An 18,279-nucleotide genomic window follows, 5' to 3' on the forward strand; every position below is an offset into this window, starting at 1 on the left:
GCTGTCTGTGACAGGTCAGAGAAAGGCATGATGGGAGAGATAAAGAACGTTTGCCACCTATATAAATGGTGAAATACACGATTCACCTTTTTTTTTTACACTTAGATCATAACATAATTTTTGTTCAGACCTTTTCATGCTGAACAAGGAAACTGTGCTTGTTTGCCTTGATTATCTGTCTGCTCGGTATGCCCACCAGGGTGTATGTGTGCGTGGATGTGCACAATTGCGTGCCTGATGTCTGCACCTGTTCAAAGCATAATTAACATGGTCTTTGTAAAGGTAATACCGTCATGTGTGAGAACACTATGTTGATATTGTTGACACGTAAAGAAAACAACCACAGACGGATATCGCACCTGTCCTGTTGTCCCAGCCATCTCTACTTAGAATGAGAAGGGGAGGGGCCACAGAAAATGTCAGAAACACATGCCTGTTGTTTCCCTGTTGCTGAAAGATAGAACTATTTTGGGATTAAATCTGCAAATTAAGGGGGTGTAGCAATAGCAATGCAAGTGCAATACAAATGCAAGATGCTATGTAATGCAACACTGCATAAAGAGCTCATTTATATGCTATGTTCACTGTTTAAAGATATTAAGTGAAAGGAATATTCTCACAATAAAACAATGATATATAAAGTCCAGTAATACTTTTGACTTACATCTTTAGGTGGAAAATGCTCTGAATTCAGGAGAGAAATCCACCAACTCAAGCAGAGGCAAACTCTATTTCTAGCCAGAACTGAGCAAGATAAACACCTAAACAGCTACGCTCAACAAAACATTAACATCAACAACAATTACAGTCTCCAGTGAAATGCCATGTCTGTCAAAGTTAGGTATTAGAGGGGTTATTAATACAACTTAAATACATAATACATGCCTCACGTGACATTAGTGCTATTTATGCCTTTTATGGGCCTGAAAAACAGGATTCAAAGTCCAACAGGTGGTAAAAATTGACAAAGCGCCAACTCATGTAGTCCGTTAAGTGCCCTATGGCTCATGTGAAAGGGTTACTAGCGGGGGTAGTCGACTGAAGACTGTTATGACACGGAGGTATGGGCTTTTATTTTGTGTCTTTTTGTCCTTGACCAGCAGCTAACGGAAATCAGCGTTCGATAACTCTTTAGTTAACTCTGTAATTTCTACAATTAAAACTTCATCGTTACTACTCACTAGTAGCCTAAAGTCGTGTCATATTAGCCGGGTTCAGTGTTAACGCATTAATGAAGATAATGTATGAAACGACTGGACATGTTGGGTCATGTTTTGTCAAATATTAGAAATTATAAGTCAACCAAAATGGTTCAGTAGCCTACTAACATAGGGAGTACTGAATGTCATATAGACTATCTGTGAAACGTAAAAACGTTTGCTAACATTTCTGACGTTACCTCTTCAGGTAAACGACCAGGTAGGGCCGGGGAAATAACCCCAGCTCAGCCCGCCTCACAGTCAACCTTTGGGGCAGGAATGTGAACGTAGACTCCATTATGGAGATCCATCAAGGAGCCAGGAAAGGCAAGCTTTCAAAATGGTACGTAAGTAGTATAGACGTGCTGCTATTCAATTACATTTTAAATTATTGCTGTAGTTGCTGCATTATTAATCATATATTATGAAAGGCAGTAAGGTGTCGAAAATAAATAATTCACATAGAATTTGATACATTATGAACGATCTGCAATGTACTTAATGTTTTTAAATGCATTATGGTAAAATGAGTTAAACTAAAAAAGAAAAATTAAATAAAATGTGTTTTCCTGTAGGTCTATGTGAATGTATATCAACTTATTGTTATTACCCCCTGGCAGCTTTACTTGGATTTGCAAGAGAAAGTCGTTGGCCTTAAGAAGATGCTTGTCTGATGTTTTAAGCACATCTGGCTTAAGTATATCTTCATCTGAAAGCTGGAAGTCATTACTTTTGCCTATACTGTTGTTCTGTGCCATTTTGCTGGCTTTGGTCCTATACGCTCAGGTGGAAAGACTGCACAGTTTTGTCTGTGGAATCTTCATTCCTCAATACCACTATCCCTATGTGGTGCCACTCACCTTTGCACAGGTAACAACAATATTTCCTTGACTAAACAGAAGTACGTTATCAGTCATGGTACACACACTGCCCAATTTATGGCTCCTGTGTCACCAGTGGAGTATGGAGGGAGCAGAGGAATGTGAAATGTTATTTAATCTGCAGTGTAGCATTATTTATTAATTAGGCACCTGAAAGTATCTTTGCTCCACCACTCATTGGTGCTATTTATTTTTGTATTTGAAAGGTATGATGGACTTTTAAAAAAACAAGCGTTACATTGACCATTTATGTACTTGTATGTATAGATCTACTTTGATTACTCTGTTGCTATAGGCTGACGCTTGCACTCATAGTTTATGGTGCCTTTTGTTCCTATTCTTTAGAGTGTAATACAAAGTGCAAAGTAAGCTATAACCTTATGGAGTTTTGGTCTAAAACGGGCGAGCTACATACCTGAACAGCAAGACATTTAATAGGCAGTCATTAAACCCTCAAAATTAGGTATTTCTTCTAGGTCTAACAGTCAATAATGTGAAATGTGAGCAAATATAGACGTTTTGGACAGAGTAGGGCTTGAACCAGAGCTCAATCCTAGAGCTGCTGTAAAGTTCATTTGTACTACTAACTAAATTAACATTAACCTCCATTAACATACCCATTGATGGAAATATAAGAAAGACATACAGTAAGTATGGCCAGTATGGTGTATCAGTGAAAGCCTGTTCTGTGCCTCAGCATGTGTGGTATGATAGCATATGTTCTTACATGTTGCATGCAAATACATGAGTGGGTGTAACTCTGCAGAATGCCAACTTAGGTTCTGATCATCTCCCTGGCGTTGCTGGCCTTGCACGGCGTGTGCGTGATCTCGTTGAGGCCGTACAGCCTTGGACTCGGGGAGCGCATGCTGGTGCCCGCTGTGTGTGGCAGTGCCCAGGCTGTGCTGGAGCACTGGGCACGGGCCAATGCCCACTCTGGGCTGTACCCTCTCTTCACACGACTGCTGCCAGTCCTCTGTGTAGTATGGAGTCATATCTTCACACTGACTGCAACACCCTCTCTCTACCTAACGTGCTTACTGGCTGGTGTCACTCTGGGTTCCATCACTATAACAGGTATACAGTCCTACCCCATTGAACAAGAACATAAATTAAATATAAAGATAAATTACATTTATAAATCCCGGGTTTATGTACTGTATGCTGACAGTTTTGATTTTTCTCTGCCTCTCAGTCGCAGTGGGCGTACATTTTGTGGAGCCACTGGAGTGGGTGTACTCTCCTCTCAGCGTACTCCTACATAGCTTCTCTCTCACCTGGATGGCCAAAGTTGCAGAAGCGGAACGCCGCCACGCTTCTGTGTTCGATTGCTACTTCTCCCTGGTGGTGACGCGTTGCTTTGTGCTGGGGTTCCTGAGTCTGCTGCACCCTGACGGACCGAGGGCCCTGGGCGAGGGAAACTGGCACAGTCTGCTCTTCCTGGGCTACCTACTGGCCATCCTCCTGCTTGGAGCTTTACAGCACCTCCTAGTGGACATGACTGCGTTATACTTCTCCCCTCTGGCAGCTGCCTTGCTTTACGCTGCCCATGAGCTGGCCCTTCCCTTTTACAGCCTGTTGTAATGGGATGGAAGATAAAGACAACACATGGCAGAAGGGCCAAAACCTTCAGAAACTATTGGTTTGTTTACAAAGAGAGTGTTGAAATGTCAATACTTGGTGAATGTTGATGAATCAATAAGAACTTGACAAGTGTACAGAGTTGACTTGTTTTGGGAGAACTTGTCGGTGGTGACGTACGCTGGTCATTCCTACCTTTCTGCCCACTTCCCATAGCTCTTGATGTTTTTCAAATGTCTTTTAAAGTGGTGGGACAAACAAAACAAAAACATTTGGACTCACAGAGTACTTTCAGAATAGAGTACTTTCAAAAGTGTAACTTCACTGCAGATAGAAGCCATACATTCCAGTCTGATTTTCTGTACTTTTGCTGGCAGAAAGCACAGTTAGATCAAAGCTAAAACCTAAGCTACAACATTATATACATGGCAGTGGCAACTGACTGCTACAAGCTATGATGAGTTGATATATTGAAAAGTTATGCTGTTTGAACAATGTGTTTTTGCAACAAGTAAACCATGAAGAAAAATGCTGTTTGACCACTGATTAGTTTGGGCTTTTTCCTGTGTTAGCTTCATGATTCACTTCCTCAAACCTGCTCTAGCATGAGATAACCATGTTTTATCACAAGTGCAAACATTCTTTATCAGAGGAATGCTTCAGAGAACATCCATTGTCATTTTCAAACAAGGGATCGGTACAATGATAAAATACTATGCAAAATTATTTATTTATTTATTTATTATACTTTACAGAAAACGCTACAAGACCAAGATCTTAAATGCAGTTAAAGGTTCTGGTTCTCAAACATGTACAAAAGTATCAACGTTCTGCCTTGAGTGAAATGAAACCGCATTGCTCAGACTTCTTTCCCCCTGCTTGTTGTCCATTCTCTTAGACAGGACACAGAGGGAGATGAGGAGCTCACTGAGAAACACACTGCATCAGGAGGCAGAGCTGCTTCTATGCAACATCAGGTGTTTGCTTTGTTAGCTCAGCTGTCCCTGTGTAAGTGCTTGGTTACATCACATGAGTGCTTGCTGTTGAGAGGGACTGACATCAGGTCAGTTGATGATGGGAGCTCACTGTGGTATCTGAGCAAGTCATCCAAAATCAGGGGCGGTCTGAATTTGCTGGAAGATGGAAGCCCATGCTCTGCAGCAGGTTTGATGCAGGTCCTGCTAGGCCTGCCTGTGAAGCCAGGGATTCTAGTAGATTGGTGACTAGGTTAAGATCCACATCCAGAGGTTGAATCTCTTCTCCTTCCTGTTCAGTGCTGGGACGAGCTTTGGGGGCTCCAGATGGGTTTGCTTCCTTGTCCTCTTGCTGTGAAAGGAATATAGACTTAGATACAACATGGTAATACAATTTAATTGTTAATACAATTTTTAAGTGTCACTGTGAAAATTCATATAATGCTCCCTTAAACATGACCGACATTCTGCATAATATTAATTTCATTATTAATTAAGTTATTTAGAAAATTGAGGCAAAACTCTGAGGGCTCACTTTTTCAGGCAGCGTGAAACTCTTTCCAACATTTGTGCCCCTGAGTTCTTGGTCCATTTGGTCCATATAGCTCTTCAGACCGTCAAGGGCTTCGGCGCCTGACTGCTTTTGAGGAGCAGAGAAACCAAAAGCCTCCTCCGCCTCCTCCTCTTCCTCCTCCTCCTCAAAATCATCAGAGTCCAACTCTTCATCCTTTGCTCCTGTTTACATAGCATGGTTGAATGAATGGGGAGTATGTCACACAAACATCACAGATCTTTCTTTCTTCCTTGTGCTTATAGGCATGTTTTCGCAACCTGCCATATCATCCTCTCCCCTCCACAGATCATAAACTCAGCAATAGAATGTCAATAAGTAACTGCTTGCTTTGATATGCTTTGTGCTTAACGGGTTCCATTTAAAAACATACCCAGGAGTTTGTCCAGAGCACTGGTCACAGAGTCCGCATCAAAGCTAAAGGGGTCATTGGCCTGAAACCTGAACAACAGGTAATACAACATTAGATTCAACCTTATCTTCCACTCATACATTCATTAAAATAAAGCCATTAGCATACATTGCCAACGCACTGTAGGGATTCCATCAGGAGATGATTTACTTAAAATTTACTTATAATTGATTTACAAATAATTGATGGAGATAATTTGCAAACAATAATGTTGTGATGTAATGTGTAATATGCACAGTAATGCTTTCGGATGTTGGTCTTGGAGCATGTTGACCTTACCAGGGTAGTTCCGCTCCCTCATATGAGGACATGGTATTGATGAAGTTCTTCATCCCCTCAGTCACTGCCACTAGGCTATAGCTGGCCTCCTGCTCAGCCTCTTCTTCTCCCCCAGCTGCACTCCGCTCCCCTGTCCCTCTGCCCAGGTCTCCACTCGCGCCACAGCCTGCTCTCCTCTGCAGGATCTGCTCCAAGTCCTGGGGGGTGAGCTCTAGCCAACTGTCACCTATGAGTCAGGGGTACATATTCACTGTCAGTGACTACACCCACTGCAATGCTACTATACTGCAGTTGAAACACTCATAACTACACCAGAAATCAGATGACTCAGATTACTGCACCTATTATTCCATCGTGCTATTGTAAAAGTGGCACTGTGAAAATGACATAATTTATTAGGGTGACAACAGACTCCATGACTGCTTGAGATAGATAGATTTAGATTCAGGCCCTTGTATATAAACAAAGATATTTGTCTATGTTGTGTGAATCGCCGTGGTAGGCAGTATGAAAGTAACCGAGGTTCCCTGAAATACACAACTGAATTGAACAGGAAAGAACCTAAAATGTAATCTGGGGGAAAGGCAGATGGAAAGAATGGGAGAGAATGCAAAGCATTTCTAAAAAGTTCAAATGGTGTACTGACTGTCTTGAGGTGGGAGGTGTTTCTCTTGTTTTTTGAGTTCTTCCAGATCGTAAGGGGAGCTCTGTAGGATCTGCAGAACCTCCTCGCCGGGAGACTTCACACAAGAGCTGCACAGACAACACATAGAAAGGAAAAATAATAAATGCATGTAAACACACACACATACATACAACACAGAGCAGACACAAAAGAGACGCCCGATTACCTTGGTGTGCACAGAAATGACTGCTTGAAGACATTTTCTGCTGAGGTCATCAGTTCTTTGTATTGCTTAGAGCCCTCTAGTTCCCCCTGAGAAACACAGACACCACACAAATATTGATGAGTTTTTAGTGAGACGCTTTAGTAAGACAATTACATCCATAAACACTGTGCTAATACTCTTTACAAAAACAGCATTCTGAACACTCACTCTGAAGTAATCATTCTTTTTCAGACTCTCCAGGAAGCTTTTCCACTGCGGGTTACAGCTGGCTGGGGCGTCTGGCTCAGATGAAGGGGTTCTACACTCGGAGCACAGGATCTCAAACCCATGGGCCTGAAATGTCACACACACACACACACACCCCAACGTCACACAACACCAAAACACTGGCTAAACGGAGTCAACGGCCGATAGATCCACATTCACTTCAATCTCACCAGCTTCATCCCGAGCTCGTGGGCTTGATACTGGGGTTGGGTGCAAGGAGGCAGGCTGTAGCCACTCCGACGGTCTGGCTTGAAAGTCTGCTGCCGGAGCTGAGCAAACAGGCATCGTGTGAAAGTCACCTAGAGTGCAAGGATAAAGAAGGGATGAAGGGAGAGAAGAAAAAAAAAAAAAAAAAGGGAATATTTATGTTGACTAGATCTCTAGCTCAGGGTCCAATTTTACGTCAGGATATTCAATTATTGCGAGGAGAATAGGCACATCACAAGAAAAAACAATAATACTGTGCTGTGTTTACCGAGGTAAGGACCCTCGTCTCCGGTAGAAAGGTTCGGAAGGAGCGGCAGGCTTGAAGGTCCACTGGGTCTCGTAAGTAGAAGGCCGACACGGCCGGGGCAAGCAGGTCCGGTCTCTGGGCCAACACAGTAGCGATCCCAGCTGGCAGGAAACAGTGGGCTCGATGAAAACCTGTCTGGATCTTATCTGGGAAACTGAAAGTCCAAAAATAGGTTTATTGCCACATAAAACATTTACAGATAAAACAGATACAATGCAGCTCAGTGCCCATTTATACCACCACTTTAAACATGGGGAAGTTTACAGAGTCTCAAATCATAGTGTGTGTACAGTACTCTAGACCTTGGTATACAAACCAAGATAACTATTAAAATTACTTGTCTTGTTTGAGTTTTACACCCCCCCCCCCCCCCCACACACACACACACACACACACACATTACCTGTACACAGTAAATCTACTTTTACCTGTATGTCTAAACATAAGCCACAATCAAGGAATAGGTCCCTCACCCGTCTAATTTCTTCTGAAGAGCTGAACGGATCTTTGAACTGGCTAAGCAGGCTTCTCTGTCAGAGGCCAGGAGAGCAAGGGCCTGGCTTATGGTAGGCACCTTATCCCTAGACCAACCCACTTCACCAGGCCGTGACGGGCAGGGGATTATATGCAGCTGCCCGCTACAAAAGAACACCTGAAAGATAACCCCAGTTAGGATGAATGAAGTTTGCCATCAAATCGCTTAACAAGTATTAAGAGCAAAGTTCTTACTGATACAATAAGGGTCATTGCACTTCAAATCCATACTAAATGTTTTTAGCCATATACCCTGAGGGAAAACACACAGACACACACAAGACATAAATGATACCAGGATAATTCTGTGTCAAATCAACAGATTTAAGAAATTGTTCCTGACTGACCATCTAGGGTTTTCTTTATATTTTCTGTAGATAATGTCATTGTACCCAACAACTGCTGTGCAAACTTTAGTTTCAGAGATGTGAAGGCTTTTAAAGGGGGTTGCGGTCCTAATAAACAACTGTTGTTTAAAAAAACCAATGACAGTCACTTTTGAATCATTCATGCTTGATGCTTGACATTTTTAGGGATTGCTCTTCACTATTAGATGTCTTTATCTTCTGAAGTAGTTGGTCCACAGCTGCATATTTTCCAAGTTATGGCTTGCTGAAAATTGTATAAAATCAATCAACTCTTTTAGATTTCTATATATACTACTCATGTTATAGTACTTTCTTAGCAACTAGGTGTATTTGTTTTCTTCCTTGGTTGCTATGTGCGTTTGTTTACTTATCCATGCGCTGTTTTGTCTATGTAGCCTTGTGCATCTGTTACTTGTGTCTGTCTTTGTCTCTGCCCCTCACCTACTGTATTAGCCTGATCGTTGTCTGCTTTGTTTTCACCCGTTTCCTCGTTGTGTTTCAAAGCCACTTTCTGTAAGATTCAGGTGGATTGTGATACAGGACACCTTCATTTCCCATTTTAAGTTTTTTGAAGATCAGATATATCAGATATCAGGAGAAATTTCACAATAATAGCCCTTTTTTTGCAGCACAGAGCACTGTTTTGTTGATTACACTAGCACAGATGCTGCAAGATCCCACTCAAATCTTCACACAAAATGGGAACCAAAAACTTAAAGTACTGTTTTGAAGCGCCACCTGGTGGCTGCGGCCTGAACTGGACTCCATGATATTGACATGTTTCTCATGCACCTATTGGACTCCATGATATTGACATGATTCTCATGCACCTATTTTCATGTCAAACTTTTAGGGAGACTTGATAAGACATTTGATGATGAGGTCCGGACTTTTCATTTTTTAATTAAGTACAAAATAATTTCCAACTGTTCCAACTGAACTTTCTTGGTAGAATGCCTTTTTGGCAGCTGTGACTTTTGGAAGAAAAAGCCAGATAACAGAGACTTATAGTTACCAAGATTATTGGATCATTCCAGCTCCATGTTTGAGATTATACGAGTTAAGTAGGGACAAGGAGTCTGCTGAATAAGAATTGTCCATATGAATATTCATATTTTTTTTTTTTTTTTAAGACCTTTGTCAGGTTTTTAATGGCACACACGACACACTGGAACACACACGTGCATATATGGAGGCGACACAGGACACACACACACACACACGCAGGTAGGCCTGAGGTCGCGGTGAATTTATTTTCTGCTTTTTCCCCATCCTGGACCGTCCTTCCTCAAGGACCCCCCAGGAGCAGTGGGCAGCTTTGCAGCGCCCGGGGACCAAGTGAAGTGAACTGTCCATCTTTGGTCAGGGATGGACATGAGTTCTGTTATTTTGTATGTTTTTACTATTGGGGTTCTTAGTGGAGGAAACTAGGGCTGAACGATTAATTGCATTTGCGATTTAATCGCGATATGATATGACACGATTTTCTAACCGCAACGTTCGCGATTAAAAAACGTGGTCACAAAACAAAAAAATAATAATTTAAATTTTTTTAAGATGGTACATTTTGCACACAGTGTTTAAAAAGTGCATGCCTAGTGTTTATACTTAAAATTACTTTTTTTAAATTACTTAAATGCACAGTGGCAAAGCCACCGATTTGTTGTTCTTGTTTCTGTAATGAGCAGTTAAATAAAAATGTAAAATGTGGGAAAGAATATTTTACACTAAATGTATCTAATATTGTGTTGGTCATATTTAAATCATTCATTATGTTTTGTTGGGAAAAAAAGAGGATAAAAAATCGTATCGAATCGCAATCGCAATATTTTGGTAAAAAATCGCAATTAGATTATTTTCCCAAATCGTTCAGCCCTAGAGGAAACCCCTTGTGAACACGGGGAGAACATGCAAACTCCACACAGAAAGGCCCGGGAGATAGCCCACCTGAGCACTGTGCACTCTGGGGAGGAGCTGCCCCCCAGAGCCAACAGCGCCCCATGCGGGAATCGAAACCATGACCTTCTTGCTGTGAGGCAGCAGTGCAAGCAGTGCAAGCAACTGAGCCACCTTGCCACATATCACCTTGGATAAGTAATGGACAATTATCCATTGGAAGTGCAGAGAGCAGAATGTCCATCTTATCCACAAGTTGTCCTGATAAATAACCATAAGGTATAACTTGAAAGGATTGGTTATCATGATGACATGATATTTAGTCATAGTTGACCGTAGGCAGCAGCTTAAGGAATTTTCAGTCACCAGACTTCAAAGCCTGTTCCACCTCCTCTACCAAATAAACAAGAGGTGTGCGGAAAAGGCATAATTAAGGAATGATTGGAGGGGATTTGCCCTAGCCACCTTCACAAATCCCGACATCTAACAATGTACCAATCACCCCTGCAAAGCCCTTCTGACGCCATAAATCTGCAGCTATGTCACTCACCACACAAACATTATGAAGTCAGGTGTATGATTTTGAGGGCTGTTAGCCCATGAAACTGCAAGCACACACTCAGCATTAGGCTATATGGAGTCCTCACCCTGTTCTCACTGTTGTCTGGGTTCAACCACTTCGGCAAGTAGTCTGCTGCCTCAATCAGAAGCAACTCCCCGTCATTATCTCCCACCTTGGCCGTAAGTTCTGGGAAGGTCTTTGTGATTTGCTGAAGCAGGTACACGATGAACCACTCGTCTTCCACATTATCACCAAACTCTGTGCAACCTCCAATATGTGCTGGCACAGATCCTAGCCATGAGAGTAAAGATGGATGAAAAACATAGACTCGCACTGCAACGTTACATTGAACTTATCTGGAAAAATCTACTCAACCCTAATTTCATTGCTTTTCGCGCATTAACTGATATACATTGATTCGTAACATTTTGGTAGTCTGATTATTATTTTTTAACTAACGTTAAGGGAAACCTTGGCTTCAACTTCTTCCAAGAGGTACACAACATTATAAGGATATGCCGGTCGTTACCTGTTTCGGGCTGATATTTCAGACTGAATGGCTGTTTTTGCCATATATATTGCACTAAAAGATTAGCGAAACAGGTCAATATTTGCTCCTTTAAGTGCAACAATTTTCTTTCGTTGTCTTCAGCATCCGTCAAACTTGGCTTGGTGAGGAATAAGGAATACTGCACAGCATCCTCGGGTACATTTCTACCCCTCAGTGGATCAGCGGCCATGTTCACTTTCTATGGAACTAAACGAATATATACACAAATTCTTTGTTTAACAATTTGGGTACGACGCAAGTGGAGAGGATCAAACTCATTAGAAGACTATTGTAGCCTTGCAATCTTCTGTAATAAAAAAAAATTATTAACATACGTTTGGGAAGTTCGGAGTGCAACAGCTAGCGTAGCCTTATGTGTAACTAGTAAACAAGCTAGCCTTAATATTTGATGAAACTGGTGCCAACCATAGCGATTTCACGTGTCGATTAAAATCTCAAATGATCCCTAAAATGATGTGCTGTATTTTGCTCTACTCTTGTTCAGCAGACATATCAACCGCGAGTTCAAGATAAACACAGTAGTTAAACGTGTTTATGACGAAAAGCTAGCTGTAGTAAACACGTGAGACAGTTGTGGCATCTTTACTTCCGGATTTGCCTTTTATTCAAAATAAAAGTAAATGTAGCCCAAACTAAGTTCAGGATTTTTGCTTAATGTACATAACGCACACTTAATGAAAGATACTAAAAGTGTATAATGTGTTTTCATTGGATTTTATTTCATCTCATTGAACTGAGCTGGTTGTAGGAATGATGAAGCCAATGGGGACTTAGGGACTTTTCATGAGAATTAGAGTCGCTCCTATCATATGGGGAGTGGGGAGTTCATCTCGTGATTACGTCACATTTGCGTCTGCCCCGTGGCGTTCCCATGTTTGTAATGTATGGTTCTCTTCCCCACTTTCCCACCACTACTACACAGTGATGGTTACGAGTGAGATAGGACCCTTTGTACCAAGGTAGGCAACAATGCATTTAACAGTTTGTAAACGAAATCCATGGTTTAACAAAATGTTACTAGAACTTAGGTAACTGGTTGTTTGAGGCCCCTCAAAGTCTCTGATCCACTGTTATCACTGGCTATGAAGGTGCTTGGTAAGTCATTTTTCGCCGTGTTAACCCTCTAGCTTGCTAACATAGCTGGTCAGCAGTTTGCCAAACTATTTGTTTCCCCGGACAAAATATACAACGTTCAAATGTACAAAACGTGTGAGTGTAAGCAGAGTGAGTTGAACTTGCATGCAGCGTGGACGTTACTGTTGTTTACCCGTAATTCATATGCTAACGAACCAAATTACTGTACATGGGAGCCAGGAAATGGCTAACTTAGCGGTTACGTTATCAGACCCCTAAACAGTAAGTTTTCACTTGCAGATTTAGGTGAAGTGCTAACGTTTCCGAACTGGAGAAAAACTATGGATGCAGCTCGCGCCATACCTTATAAAGAATAACCGTTAATCCAATCATATGATCTTATTGACGCCACCCCCTTACCTCTCAAAGCCAGTCGTTTAATGGCGAGTGAATTGTAATTCGTCGATTAGGTTCAAAGATTGTTTGCATAACAACAATATATGATTACCCAGTTAGCTTACTTGGCTGGTAGAGTGATCAGCAAACATTTAGCAATAAGCAAGTGAATCAGATACGTTTCATAATTCAGATAGATAGACACCTTACATTTAACCACTGTTTCTATGTACAGCTGCTGAACTAGCTCTGTAATGAAACAATTGAATAATTAAACTTACGTCAGATTGTTTTTGTTATGCATGACTTTCAGTGTAGACCCAAACAAGTTCTAGATCAGTTGTGTATTTAATATTACTTCAGTGGATATAATGAAAGCTTTTTTTAGCTGTGTATCTAAGTTTTTATATTTTCTTCTGTATCCACCGGTAACGCCGTCTGTTTTTGCCAAAGAACAGGGGGCAGATAATGATATGCCTTACCCAGTGTGAGTGGACTGATGCAATCATGTTTCATGACCCTGCTAGCCTGCATTTTTGCAAGTTGTTACAGGAACACATTGGAGGTGCATGAATTGCTTTGTTTTTCCCCCCCTAAACATAGTTCTTATTTTTACAAGGGCTGTGAGAGGAAGACCCCTTGTTTGATTAGGAAGTGGTAGCCGAGAAGAGTGGCACTCCGTCCAGCATAGAGGAGGTGACGTGGAGTTTATACACCAGCGGAAGATGATGTTGCTATATTGCCACCGGTGAGGCCTGCCCTGCACTGCACTCTCCCAACATGCCCAGACGGGGACTGCCATTGCAGGGCAGAGCACGATGGCTCCTCCTGGGCATCTTCCTGCTCCTGGTGTTGTTACTGTTCGCTTACCTGCTGGAGTGCACACCACCCGCTGATGCCGGTCTGTCCCTGCCAGGTCTGGGGGCTGAGCCCTATGGCCGGGAGTACTACCAGGCCATGCTCCAGGAGCAGGAGGAGCGCCACGTCAGTCGGGCCAACAGCCTGAAGCGGCAGATTTCCCAACTGAAGCAGGAGCTGCAGGAGATGAACGAGAAGCTGAAGGCCCTGCAGGAGCGCAAGGAGGCCCCGGCAGGAGGGCCGGGACTGACCAGTGACAAAGACCAAGAGCCCGGAGACCTGCTGGAGTATTTGCACGCCCAGATTGACAAGGCCGAGGTGAGCACGGGGGCAAGGCTGCCCAGCGAGTACGCCCTGGTGCCCTTCGAGAGCTTCACCTCCACCAAGGTGTTCCAACTGGAGATGGGCCTCACGCGGCACCCAGAGGAGAAGCCTGTGAGGAAGGACCGGCGGGACGAGCTGGTGGAGGTGATCGAAGCAGGACTGGATGTCATCAACAACCCAGACGACGAGGACGCACAAGAGGAGGATGTTCCCATGCAGAGACAAACGTACACTGAGGGCCATTTTATTGAAGGTACGACTCGTTCAGTGACAGCACAACTCCCTTATCTCTGCCAAGAGTTGGTAAATGAGTAAACTTGCTTCCATCAATGCCTAACTTAAACTTTTCTGATGGTGCTGGATTGCAGCGGAAGGTAAATATTTGTGTTGCAGACACCACACCAAACAATTGTATTTATCTACAAAACTATATTTATCAATATATGTTTTCACTTATATCTTCTTCGTGTTAAGAATCTGTATGTAGGATTGGTCTATGCTTTGAGTGAACAAATTGGCCCAAACGAATGATGCCTTCATTTTGTCCCTATACAGGGCTGTACAGGACAGAGCGGGACAAGGGCACTCTCTATGAACTGTTCTTTGCTAAAGAAGATTCCAATGAATTCCGTCAAGTCACTCTCTTCCGTCCATTTGGTCCACTGATGAAGGTGCGGAGCGTGTCCGTGGAGATGACCCATACCATCATCAACCTCATAGTGCCTCTTTCAGGCAGGACTGAAACCTTCACTCAGTTCCTCCACATCTTCAGGTGAGGCTGTCTTTGGCTCAGTTTGGGGGAACTGTAGGACTATAAGATGGTTGTCTGACAGTTTTCTGACATTCTTGTTTTTTGATTTCTTCAAAAGCACGGCATGGTGTTGTATATTTCATTTCTTCATGGTATCTGAAAACATGCTGTTTACTTTAGATAGAGCAGTCCTTGACTGAACGTCTGAAAAGCACACTAATGTTCAGCGTGCCTGGGAAAAAGCCTCAGATTTATGGCGTTAACTGAAACCACATCATCAAATTCTTTTGGTCGCTGCCCTGCTGTTGCCCTGCTGTGTCTGAATAGTTGAATGAAAAAGGGCGGGTATCTTTTGTGCTTGACTTGCTTGCGTCATCTCAATGGGCAAGGTTGAAGTGGCTGCATATTTGAGAATGTTGTTATTGAACATTAGTCTCTGACCACAACATGTCCTCAGTGTTTGGACACTGTGTTGACTTCACTACCTGGGCGTGTCTCTGCATCATTGTGTTTTCAGGGTTTAAGCAGGCACCACAGTGAGCTTTGAAAGGATGTCATTCCTGGGGGCAATATATTTCATTGCAAATGGATTTGTTTTTTTCTCATTTTTTTCTCATCAATAAAATCACAGTGCTTTCCAACCTGTCATTTTAATATAGTATAAGATTGATGAGGCTTACTGTTTTGTTTCCTTTATTCTTCCAGAGAAGTATGCATACTGCAAGACAAGCGAGTCTATCTTACTGTGGTCTATTTTGGGCAGAAAGGACTGCAGGATGTCAAGATTTCGCTTCAAAAAATGGCCAGGTCTGTATTAAAGTAACCTTCACAAGAAAGGTGCCCACTAAATCCTTCCATCTACTGCCCGCCAAAAGAACTCCGTGTCTGTGGTGGTAAAGTTGCCCTTTCACCCTTCAGAGAGGAGAACTTCACAGACTACACCTTACTTCCTGTGGATGAGGAGTTCTCCCGCGGCCGTGGCCTGGACATCGGCGCTCATGCCTGGAAGAGGAGTGCCGACGTCCTCATGTTCTTCTGTGACGTGGACATCTACTTCAACCTGGAGTTTCTCAACTCTTGCCGCCTTAACACTGCCCCTAGTATGTTTTACAGATTATCAGCAGATTAGATGTTCTTTTTTAATCTATAGAGCCTTTTGCTTTCATTATTGTCTTGTAAGTCAGCTGAGCAATATTCTAGTCATGGACAGTTGATATCTGCTTGTTGTCTTACCAGTTTTGATTTCTCCTCAGATAAAAAAGTCTTCTATCCAGTGGTGTTTAGCCTCTATAATCCTGCTGTTGTCTATGGGAATCTTGAGCTGGCTCCTCCCATTGAAAATCAGTTGGTAAGGCACTACTAATATTTCAACTTCATCAGTATGTATGCCGGTGTCACTATACTGAAAGTCGTTGTTATTGTTGTTCTCAAGCTTATACGATCAATTCACAGAATAGTAGAAGAGGTCAATTAATAACAATCCTTTTACAGATTCATAAAAAAGACACCGGATTTTGGAGAGATTTTGGTTTTGGTATGACTTGCCAATACCGATCTGACTTCCTAAACATTGGTAAGTGAAGTCACAACCCCTCATAAAATAATTAAGTGCCAATATCAAACAAATTAAAATGGAATTGGATTCAGTTTTGAGACCAACTGTTTCATGACAGGTGGCTTCGACCTGGAGGTCAAAGGTTGGGGCGTGGAGGACGTCCACCTGTACAGGAAGTACCTGCGGAGCGAATTAATAGTGGTGCGCACGCCCGTCTCCAGCCTCTTCCACCTGTGGCACGAGAAGCGGTGTGCGGACGAGCTGACCCCGGAGCAGTACCGCATGTGCATCCAGTCCAAGGCCATGAACGAGGCCTCCCACTCCCACCTGGGAATGCTGGTGTTCCGAGAGGAGATCGAGAACCACCTCCGGAAGCAGGCCTTCAGGACTCAGAGCAAAGCAGAGGATTAGGACCAGCCTTGCACACGTAGGATTTAATCTAAACCTAGACCTAACCACTGGATACTAGGATTACTGTTTGAAGGTTTTGTCGAGATGTAAATGGTTACTGCAAGGATTAGCCAAACCTCCGAAACAATGGGTTTGTGAAGACCTGTACTTCACTGTAGAAAGACTCGACGGCAATGCCCATATGACTATTTGGCATCTCCACCTGAGGAGATCAGCCGTCTCGGAGAGGCTGTCTAAATGGCCAAATGCTTTTATGAAGGTCAGTTCAGCTCCGGCTTGCCACGGAAGCTTTAAGTGGGTTACAGTTACGTGGCTCTCCAGGGAGGAGTTTGAACTTGAATGAATGACATTGAGGCATATTTCCTGCCTTAGAAGTTAATACAGAGTTTCAGTACTTTTACTGTCTGTATAGCTGGTTTTAACAATTGTTCGTAGAGCCATATTTCCTTTTTTATTTTCTAACTGCGCTGTGATGAAAAAGGGATCAGTGTTAAAGCAGTCATTTCCGAAAGGGACAATCTGTTACTGAGAATGAAGTTTACGGATCTAATACTACAGTAAATGTTACTGAAGGAAGAACTGTGTGAATGGATCAGCAAATGCAACATCTTTTGAAATGCTACAAAAAGCATGGGCTTGTTCATATTTTACATATGTTACATTGATCATTTTTTATATTTAAATGCCACATTTGAACAAAACAAAAACCTTAGTGCTTTGTAAAGGCGATAACAATTTGAAACGGTCTCAGCTGTCAAAGCTTTTTTTGTCTTAAATTGTTTGAGACCACTTCAGCCACCGAAACTGGTGTAACTGGGTGCAACCTGATGATGTGCCTCGAATTACAAAATGAGGACAAAGCGAATGTCCTGTTCCCAAGATGTTGTGTGTATATAAAGATCTGTAAACATGAGCCGGAGGGGAAGCCTGGACAGCAGCATGCTCCATGTCTCATTTCTTGTCCTTTTGATAACATGAATAAAATTTTAACCCAAATCCCAAGACCCAAGTCTTCTTTCAGAAGTTACATAAGTTGTTATGGTGTTATTATTGCCAGTGTTTCCATTTATCCCCATATCTAGCTTAAACCTTCTTCATACTAAAGTGGCCTTTGTGGAGCAGCTGAATAAAGCGGTGAGTTTATCTGTTCTCATTATAGATCTGCAGCCATAGGGTGAAGCCTGAGGCTGGCGTCTCCCTTGGATCATGAGTTTGGGTTTTCTGTCCAATCACGGCTCCGTCTGGGGGACATGTGGGGCAAGGCCGGGACTAAAGCCGTTTGTTTGCATAAACTTTGTCCCTGTTTTGGCCTCTGTGGGTGGAAGTAGTTCTGAGAGGTTTTGTCTTATCAAGGATATATACTGTATATTGTTACTCCTTACATACAAGTTTGACTTTTGTCTGAAGTAGAAAACATCTATTAACAAAAAGACTATCGGTATTGTACACA

At 42.5% G+C, this 18,279-nt stretch overlaps 3 protein-coding genes across 5 annotated transcripts; 2 read left to right on the plus strand and 1 right to left on the minus strand.

Annotated features, from left to right (window-relative positions):
• Positions 1-910: 910 nt before the first annotated feature.
• si:ch211-248a14.8 lies at positions 911-4,190 on the plus strand. The gene is made up of 5 exons (XM_042705015.1): positions 911-1,061; positions 1,408-1,542; positions 1,820-2,069; positions 2,860-3,157; positions 3,276-4,190. The coding sequence occupies exons 2-5, from the start codon at positions 1,499-1,501 to the stop codon at positions 3,662-3,664; spliced, it is 981 nt and encodes a 326-aa protein (XP_042560949.1). The 5' UTR covers positions 911-1,061; positions 1,408-1,498; the 3' UTR covers positions 3,665-4,190.
• A 182-nt stretch (positions 4,191-4,372) lies between these two features.
• Positions 4,373-12,047, minus strand: ecd (ecdysoneless homolog (Drosophila)). The gene is made up of 13 exons (XM_042705011.1): positions 11,775-12,047; positions 11,419-11,646; positions 10,975-11,180; positions 8,003-8,181; positions 7,491-7,683; positions 7,186-7,314; positions 6,956-7,081; positions 6,749-6,834; positions 6,544-6,650; positions 5,898-6,123; positions 5,580-5,647; positions 5,171-5,370; positions 4,373-4,987 (listed from the first exon to the last, which is right to left on the minus strand). The coding sequence occupies exons 2-13, from the start codon at positions 11,627-11,629 to the stop codon at positions 4,775-4,777; spliced, it is 1,944 nt and encodes a 647-aa protein (XP_042560945.1). The 5' UTR covers positions 11,630-11,646; positions 11,775-12,047; the 3' UTR covers positions 4,373-4,774.
• Positions 12,048-12,272: 225 nt separating this feature from the next.
• Positions 12,273-17,825, plus strand: csgalnact2 (chondroitin sulfate N-acetylgalactosaminyltransferase 2). Of its 3 annotated transcripts, none has more exons than XM_042705012.1 (8): positions 12,273-12,419; positions 13,550-14,365; positions 14,668-14,884; positions 15,569-15,670; positions 15,782-15,963; positions 16,117-16,211; positions 16,355-16,436; positions 16,537-17,825. In XM_042705012.1, exons 2-8 carry the CDS (start codon positions 13,711-13,713, stop codon positions 16,827-16,829), a joined length of 1,626 nt encoding a protein of 541 aa, XP_042560946.1. In that variant the 5' UTR covers positions 12,273-12,419; positions 13,550-13,710; the 3' UTR covers positions 16,830-17,825. The 3 variants fall into 3 exon arrangements, with proteins under 3 accessions (XP_042560946.1, XP_042560947.1, XP_042560948.1); XM_042705013.1 differs by having other exon boundaries at positions 12,289-12,419; positions 13,534-14,365; XM_042705014.1 differs by lacking the exon at positions 12,273-12,419 and adding an exon at positions 12,492-12,555.
• Positions 17,826-18,279: the final 454 nt, after the last annotated feature.

Source organism: Clupea harengus, unplaced genomic scaffold (genome assembly GCF_900700415.2).
Source record: "Clupea harengus unplaced genomic scaffold, Ch_v2.0.2, whole genome shotgun sequence".
NCBI classification, from domain to species: Eukaryota; Metazoa; Chordata; class Actinopteri; order Clupeiformes; family Clupeidae; genus Clupea; species Clupea harengus.

Coding starts and splice junctions, on each gene's coding strand:
- si:ch211-248a14.8 (XM_042705015.1), top strand. CDS start 1,499: ATGGAGATCCATCAAGGAGCCAGGAAAGGCAAGCTTTCAAAATG. Junction 1,543..1,819: donor AAAGGCAAGCTTTCAAAATG/GTACGTAAGTAG, acceptor ACCCCCTGGCAG/CTTTACTTGGATTTGCAAGA. Junction 2,070..2,859: donor TGCCACTCACCTTTGCACAG/GTAACAACAATA, acceptor ATGCCAACTTAG/GTTCTGATCATCTCCCTGGC.
- csgalnact2 (XM_042705012.1), top strand. CDS start 13,711: ATGCCCAGACGGGGACTGCCATTGCAGGGCAGAGCACGATGGCTCCTC. Junction 14,366..14,667: donor TGAGGGCCATTTTATTGAAG/GTACGACTCGTT, acceptor GTCCCTATACAG/GGCTGTACAGGACAGAGCGG. Junction 14,885..15,568: donor CAGTTCCTCCACATCTTCAG/GTGAGGCTGTCT, acceptor TTATTCTTCCAG/AGAAGTATGCATACTGCAAG.
- ecd (XM_042705011.1), bottom strand. CDS start 11,629: ATGGCCGCTGATCCACTGAGGGGTAGAAATGTACCCGAGGATGCTGTG. Junction 8,182..10,974: donor CAGACAACAGTGAGAACAGG/GTGAGGACTCCA, acceptor GTTATCTTTCAG/GTGTTCTTTTGTAGCGGGCA. Junction 7,684..8,002: donor CTTCAGAAGAAATTAGACGG/GTGAGGGACCTA, acceptor TTGGACTTTCAG/TTTCCCAGATAAGATCCAGA.